Source organism: Cynocephalus volans, chromosome 4, assembly GCF_027409185.1.
Source record: "Cynocephalus volans isolate mCynVol1 chromosome 4, mCynVol1.pri, whole genome shotgun sequence".
NCBI lineage: Eukaryota > Metazoa > Chordata > Mammalia > Dermoptera > Cynocephalidae > Cynocephalus > Cynocephalus volans.
Window position 1 is genome coordinate 36,037,490 of NC_084463.1, and position 8,557 is coordinate 36,046,046.

The 8,557-nt window shown below is 35.5% G+C and overlaps 1 protein-coding gene across 1 annotated transcript; it reads left to right on the top strand.

The window, feature by feature from the left end:
* The first annotated feature begins 659 nt into the window (after positions 1-659).
* Positions 660-1,631, top strand: LOC134374743 (olfactory receptor 11L1-like). Its single transcript, XM_063092681.1, has one exon. It carries the CDS (start codon positions 660-662, stop codon positions 1,629-1,631), a length of 972 nt encoding a protein of 323 aa, XP_062948751.1.
* Positions 1,632-8,557: the final 6,926 nt, after the last annotated feature.

Consider the following 8,557-nt stretch of genomic DNA (forward strand, 5'->3'; position numbering starts at 1 on the left):
ATAAATATTGTTTGAGAGAAGAATGAATAAACTTTCTCAGAATGTCATAGAAGATGCAAGTGTCTGTTCTCTTTTCCAGACAAAATCCATATATGAGAAAAGAAAGACATTTGATCCCATATGTGTGTGATTTTTTAAAGACCTTTGTTGTTATTGTTAGTTTGTGAGGTCTGTTTATAACTTTATTGAGGTATAATTGACAAATAAATATTGTATATATTTAAGGTGTACAACTTGATGTTTTGATATATGTATATACTGTGAAATCACAATCGATCTAATTAACTTATCTATCACCTCAAATAATTAAAATTTTTTCTTTTTCTTTTCTGGTGAGCACACTTAAGATCTACTGATCAGAGTCCTTTTTTTTTCTATTTTTTTTGGATTGAGACTTCTAGATTTCAGACAATTCCAACACAGAAAACTTGAGTCTCTTTACAGGATCTAATCTTCACAATCAGCTTGTGATTTCAAAATGTATTCTTACAGAAAAGAGCTGGAATTATGCATTTGCCCTTCTAAATAGCCACAAATAAAACTCTAAACTATTAGGAAAAAATTAATTCCTGAAGTTCCAAACACAGATAGTTCTAAATATTGTTATGGCTTGTGTACTGTGCTTTTCCAAAATGTTTTCCACCCCCCACCCACAGGCAATGGAGCACCAAAATGTGTCCAGTGTCACTGAGTTTCAACTGTTAGGATTCCAGAACCTTCTTCAGTGGCAGATCCTACTCATTGCCATTTTCCTGGTCATCTACTTCCTCACCATCACAGGGAATGTCGTTATCATCACAGTGGTGAGCCAGGACCAGCGACTGCACTCACCAATGTACACATTCCTCAAACACCTCTCCTTTCTGGAGCTCTGGTACACATCCACCACTGTGCCCCTTCTCCTAGCCAACCTGCTCTCCCAGGGCCAAGCCATCTCCTTCTCCGCCTGTATGGCACAGCTATACTTCTTTGTGTTCTTTGGGGCTACTGAATGCTTTCTCCTGGCCGTGATGGCTTATGACCGATATCTGGCCATCTGCAGCCCACTCCACTACTCCTTCCTCATGAGTCCTGAAATCTGCACAAAGTTGGTGGCAATCTCCTGGTTGACAGGGGTGGGCACAGGCTTTCTGCCTTCCCTGATGATTTCCAAGTTGGATTTCTGTGGGCCCAACGAGATCAACCATTTTTTCTGTGACCTCCCGCCACTCATGCTGCTTTCATGTTCCAGTGTTTATACTACTGAAATGGCCATCTTCATCCTTTCAGTTGTTGTTCTGTGCCTTTGTTTTTTTCTGACACTTGTGTCCTATGTTTTTATTGTGTCCTCCATACTGAGAATTTCCTCAGCTTCTGGACGGATGAAGACCTTTTCTACATGTGGCTCCCACCTGGCTGTTGTCACTATTTACTATGGGACTATGATCTCTATGTATGTGCGCCCCAATGCTCATGTGTCACCTGAAATCAACAAGATCATTTCTGTCTTCTATACCGTGGTCACCCCATTGCTGAACCCATTTATCTACAGCTTCAGGAACAAAGACTTCAAACAAGCTGTTAAAAAAGTCATGAGAAGGAAGTGTGGCACCTATGGAGTAAGACTGAAAGGAAATTTCTTTATTAGGTAAGGAAAATCTGTGCAGGACACACAGTAGATTAAGTACAGGAGTAAGTGAATGCTAGGTTCACAGCCTTCAAACCTGAATGCCATTGTCAGTACTGCACTGAATTCTTCAAACCACAGTGAAAAAGCTTCTTAATGGTTTCTTGTCAATAACCAGTCAGAAGCTAAATTGCCTCCACCAAGCCATTTTGGGGGCAATTTTGTTATTAGACACTGTCTTCCAGTTTTTGATGAGAATCTGTACAATTTCAGTACATGGTAATTACACATACATGACTTCCAGATTCTAAAATAGGATTTTTGTTTGTTTGTTTTTATAGCCTTATACACAGAAAGTTCTGCATCTGTTTAGTACTGTGAAGACACTGGTCTTGTAGACCTAAAACCTTGTGGGTACCATTAGTGCTTATTAAATAGATGTACAAAGAATAAATGAAAAAAGAAAAAAGTATATTTGAAATGTGTGTTGACCCACATTATCTCCTAGTAACAAGAAAAATAAATAAATAAAAAACAACAAGGAGTTTTGAAGTGTCAAACCTTTATCTACAATAACTTTGACTTTAATCTTTTTTTGTCTGCTTAATGAAATTCTAGCTAAGGAAATAAAAGAAGGAAGGAAGGAAGGAAAAGAAGAAGGGAAGAAAAGATCCAAAGTATTACATGCTATCATGAGCCTTGGGATTCAAAGAGTGTATACTAAAATGCTTAAATCACTTTAGGATTTCCTTTTATTCAGCTAATATTTATAAGATTTCTACTAGTCCTGCCCACTCTTCCATTCATTAATTTCACATATATTTAATCTCCTGATATGCGCCAGTCCTGTGATACAGTCTGAGTTCTTCGAGGACACAGTAACATAGAAAGGGCCACGGAAGTCTTTGCCTTAATGGAAATTCCAGTCAGGAAGGGAAGAGAAATATGTAATGAAGCATAAATAAATAATTAAATGGCTGTTTCTATTTGCTGTGATCACTCTGAAGTGATAAAGCACAAGCTGGTGCATGCACATAGAACAGTAAGTTTGAATCAACATAGAAGGCTGGGAAAGCTCTCTGTGTTTATATAGTACTTTAAGCTACACTGCAAGGAGTAGGAGAACAGGAATGGAAAGAGTGGTCTGGAGTAAATGTCAAGAGAAGGCTGAGGAATGGGGGAGATGGATGAAGGAGATGAGTCTGAAGAGAAAGGCAGGAACTTGTCCATACAGGTCATTAAAAGCCCTGTAGGGTTTATGGGTTTTGCACTAAGTGAAATGATTGATTATCAAAGGGTGCTAATTAGGAAATGACAATATATTTTGTATTTGCAAATCTCATTGCTGTTTAGAGAAAAGACTGAAAGAGAGCAAGAGTGGCTGGGGGTCATTCCAGTAGCCCAAATGGGAGATGAAGTTGGCTTGATTTTAGGTTTGTGGACGTAAGCCGTATAGTAAATGCCTCACAGATAGTGAGGTCAGGTGTGAAAATTCTGGTCTCACCTACTCATTCCTGGGCAGTGGTGCCTGTTTGTAGCCTCTTCATAGACTTGGGATATGTTCTTCATCGACCTCTGAGCTTCAGTGGTAGGTGCATTTTGATCTTCTAGCTCACGTAATTTCCTCCCACTACATGTCCTTGGGTTCTTTTACCCTCCTTTGTCCAGCCATCTCATTCTCTCTCTTCTGGGATTTGGCCTGTGAGAGCTGTTGCTTGCGGTTTTTCTTTGTGGTTTGATGATTTTCTGTAGTGGTACGCTTTGAATTCTTCTTATTTTTGTCCTGCACTTCTAATAACAATTTTTGCTTTGTGTTTGCCGTGAGGCTTACATAGAACTTCTCACGCTTATAATAGTCTTTTCCAAGCTGATAACAACTTAACTTTGATTGCATACAACAACTCTACACTTTTACCCCCGCTTCACGTTTTATGTTTTTGATTTCACAATTTACATCATTTTGTAATGAGTATCCCTTGACAATTTATTTTAGCTATAGTTGTCATTAATAATATTGTCTTTTAACCCTCATATAGTAATAAAATAGCCTTACACACCTTCACTATAGCCTTAGAATATTCTGAATACAGGTTTATGTTACCTATAATATTATGCTTATGTATACTTCTTGTTTTTAATAAGTAACTTTTAATTTCAGTTTAAAGAACGCTCTTTAGAAATTCATGCAAGGCAGGTCTAGTGTTGATGAACTCCCTTAGCTTTTGTTTGTCTAAAAAGTTTTCATTTCTCCCTTATTTTTAAAAGCTTGGCTGTATAAAGTATGATTGTTTGGTATTTTTTTTCTTTTCAGCACTTTTACTACATCATCCTACTCTCTCCTGGCCCACCAGGATTCTGATGAGAATTCCACTGATAATCATATTTGCACTCCTTTATATGTGATGTGGGGTTTTTCCCAGCTTTATTGAGGTATAATTGATATATAAAAATGAATATCATTAACATATACAATTTAGTGAGTTCGGACATGTGGATACATTCAAATTATTAACACCATAATCAAGGTGATAATACACTAACAGAGCCACCACCTCAAACAATTCCCTTGTGTCTTCGTGTTTTTGTTTTGATATGCTTTGTTTTTTTAAAATCGACAGATAAAATGTTATGTATTTATCGTGTACAACATGATGTTTTGAAGTATATATGCACTGTAGAACAGTTAAATCTACCTAATTAATAAATAAATTACCTCACATAATTATCATTTTTATGGTGATGAAATAGAAGGTGCTCAGTCCCCCTGGGATCAGGTTTTGGGCCACTCCTCTGGGCCTCTAACTACTTCCCTTGGACTCAAGCCCCACCTCTGAGTCCTAAGCTATGGTGGCCAGCATTTTTGGCACCAGCACATGGAGGCAGACTTATGTCATCCCAGTTGCTGATCACGCTCAGTAAAAAGGAGTTTACTGCTTAAATGACTTTCCACTGGAGGCACTAGAGAGCACAGTATATTTGAATATATTCATTGCATGTGGTGGAATTTGACTAGTTAGCATGCTCTAAAAGAGACCAACAGAGCATGTGCAAGACTAGGTTACATAACTTAGTTGAATATTCATTAGATACCATGAATATATATAGATTACCAAACTATGAAAGTTGAATTCAGGAAGAAGGCGGGGCTGCTGCTCACCTTCTCAGTCAGCCTGCAGTTTGTCTGCAAATGTGTATTTCTTACTTTTGTATTAAACTTGGTGGGTGCCCTGCTCAGTCTCTGAATCTAGACCACACTATACCTGTGATGTCTGTACTTCTCGTTCTTTCTATTAAACAGGTTTTCACTTTCTACTGTGACTCTGCTCTTGAATTATTTCCTGTGGCAGAGTCAAGACCTGGTAAGAGGATGGGGTGGGTTGAGGTCGGCTTTTGGGCCTCCCCAGATCTTCTCCTCCAGTGTCAGTGAGGACTCTTAACATACTATTTTTTGCAATTTTCAAAGAAACAGTATATTATCATTAAATGTAGTCATCTTGCTGTACAATAGACTTCTTGAATTGATTCCTCACTTCTTAATGTAATTATGTATCCTTTGTCCAGCATCTGCCCACCCCGTCCTCTGGTAACCACCATGCTACTCTCTACTTCTATGAAATGAACTCTTTTGGTTTTGACATATGAGTAATATCATGCTGTATTTGTCTTTCTGTGCCTGGCTTATTTCTCTTAACATAATGTCCTCCATGTTCATCCATATTGTTGCAAATGACAGGATTTCTTTCATTTTTATGTCTGAATAGTATTATATTGTGTATATGTACACCGTATTTTCTTTATCCATTCATCCATTGATGAAAACTAAGATTGATTCCATATCCTGGCTATTGTGAATAACATGAGAATGCAGATATCTCTTCAACATACAGATTACATTTCCTTTGGACACATACTCAGTAATGGAATTGCCGAATCATATGGTACTTCTATTTTTAATTTTTTCATGCTGTTTTCTATAATGGCTGTACTAATTTGTATTTCCACCAGCAGTGTACAAGGGTTTCTTTTTCTCTACATTCTCACCAACACTTGTTATTTTGGTCTTCTTTACAGCCATTTTAACAGGAGTGAGGTAATATCTCATTGTGGTTTTGATTTTTATTCTCTGATGATGATAGATATCTAGCATTTTTTAATATATCTGTTAGCCATTTGTATGTCTTCTTTTGAGAAATGTCTACTCAAGTCTTTCTTTCACCCATTTTAAAATAGGGTCATTTGTTTTCATACTATTGACTTGAATTCCTTATATATTTTTGATATTAAACCCTTAGCAGATGTATAATTTGCAAATATTTACTCCCATTTTGTAGGTTGTCTCTTCGTTTTGTTGATTATTTCCTTTGCTATGCAGAGCTTTTTAGTTAGATGTAGTATCATTTGTTTATGTTTGCTTTTCTTGCCTGTAATTTTGAAGTCATATCCAAAAAAATCATTGCACAGACCAATATCATGAAACTTTTCCCCTGTGTTTTCTTACAGTAGTTTTATAATTTTTGGTCTTATAGTTAAGTCTTTAATCAATTTTGATTGGAGTTTTGTACATAGTGTGAAATAAGGGTCCAATTTCATTGTTCTGCATGTGCATATCCAATACCATTTATTTAGAAGACTGTCCATTCTTTATGTGTCTTCTTATCACCTTTGTGGAAGATCAATAAATGTATGAATTTATTTCTGAACTCTCTAATTTGTTCCACTGACTATATGTCTGTTTTTATATATACCAGCACCTTGCTGTTTTGGTTACTATAGCTTTGTAGTAGATTTTGAGATAAGGTAGTGTGATGCCTCCAGGTTTGCTCTTTTTGCTGAAGACTGCTTTGGATACTTGGGTATTTTATAATTCCATGAAAATTGTAGGAATGTTTTTCTATTTCGGTGAAAAACTTCATTGGAATTTTGATAGGAATGACATTAAACCTGTAGATTGCTTTGGGTAGTATGGACATTTTATCAGTATTAACACTTGCAATCCATAAACACAGGATATCTTTTTCATTTACCTGTGTTTTCTTCAATTTATTTCATCCATGTTTTATAATTTTAGTGCAAAGATCTTTCATCTCTTTAATTTTATTCCTAGGCATTTTTTTGTAACTATTGTAAATGATATTATTTTCTTGATTTCTTTTTCAGATAGTTCCCTATTGGTGTATAGAAATGCTACTGATTTTTGTATGTTGATTTGGTATCTTTCAAGTTTACTGAGCTTGTTTGTACATTCTAACAGTTTTCTGGTGGAGATTTTAGAGTTTTCTATGTATAAAATCATGTTGTCTGCAAACAAGGACAATTTACTTCTTCTTTTCCAACTTGGATACACTTTCTTTCTTTCTTTTTTTCTCTTGCCTAATTGCTCAAAGACTTCTAGTATCATATTGAGTAGAAGTGGTGATAGTGGGCATCCTTATGTTGTTCCAGATCTTAAAGAAAAAGTGTCCAACTTTACCCTGTTCAGTATGATGTTAGCTGTAGGTTTGTCATATATAACCTTGGTTGTTCCAGATATATTTCTTCCATATGTTGAGGGTTTTTAATCATGAAGCAATGTTGAATTTTGTCAAATGCTTTTTCTGCATCTATTGAAATGAGTGTATTGTTTGTCCTTTATTCTGTTAGTGCAATGTATCATAATTATTGATTTGCATTGTTGAACCATCCTTGCCTCTCTGGGAAAAATCCCACCTGATCACAGTGAATATTTTTAATGTGCTGTTAAATTTAGTTTGCTAGTATTTTGTTGAGAATTTTTGCATCTATGTTTGTCAGAGATATTGGCTCATAGTTTTGGGGGTTTTTTCTTGTATTCTTGTCTGTTTTTTTGTATGAGGATAATGCCGGCATCATAGAATGATTTTGGAAATATTTAATATTTTTGGAATAGTTTGAGAAGAATTGGTATTTATTTTTACTTTTTAAATGGTTAGTGAAATTCAGCACTGAAGACTTTAGGTCTTCAAATTTTCTTTAATGAGGAAACTTTGTTTTTTACTGATTGCATCTCCTTACTCATTATTGCTCTACTCATATTATCTGTTTGTTTGTTTGTTTTTTTCATAATACAATATTGATAGATTGTGTGTGTCCAAAATTTATCCATTTCTTCTAGTTTTTTCAATTTACTGGTGTATAATTGTTCATAATAGTCTATTATGAACTGTTTTTACTTATGTAGTACCCAGTGGTGATGTCTCCTCTTTCATCTTTGATTTTATTTATTTATTTACAGAGCTGTTCTTTATTTTATATTTTTAATTGGAACATAATTGAGTATACATATTTATAAGGTACAGAGATGACTATCAGTATTTTTGTACAATATGTTTTGATCAAATCAATATTATTAGCATGTTAATCATTATAAATCTTAATTGTTCTTGTGCTCCTTACCAAATTTCTTCCTAATCCCTTTTCCTCCCCCCTTTGCAAATCTATTAATCATAGGTCTGTTCTGTCCTTATGAAAGTTCAATGTATTTCTGTAGTCTTTCTCTCTCTCACTTCCTCACTTTCTTTCTTTCTTAGTTCCCGCTATGAGTGACAACATGCAGTAGTTCTCTCTTTGTGCCTGGCTTATTTCACTAAATTAAATTTTTTTCAAGCTCATCTGTGTTGTGAATGGCAGAATTTCTTTCTTTTTTATGGCTGAGTAGTATTCCATTGTGTATATATATCACTTTTTCCTTATCCAAGCATCTATCAATGGACGTTTAGGTTGGTTCCAAATCTTGGCTATTGTAAACAGAGCTGTGATGGACATGAGAGTGCAGCTATCCCCTCGACATGAAGATTTCCATTCCTTTGGGTATATACCCAGTAGCAGGATTGCTGGATCACATGGTAGTTGTATCTGTAATTGTTTGAGAAACATCCTCACCATTATCCATAATGGTTGCACTATTTTACAGTCCAACTACAATATAGAGGAGTT

Excerpts from the sequence above, each read along its gene's own strand:
- LOC134374743 (XM_063092681.1), top strand. The coding sequence starts at position 660 with ATGGAGCACCAAAATGTGTCCAGTGTCACTGAGTTTCAACTGTTAGGA.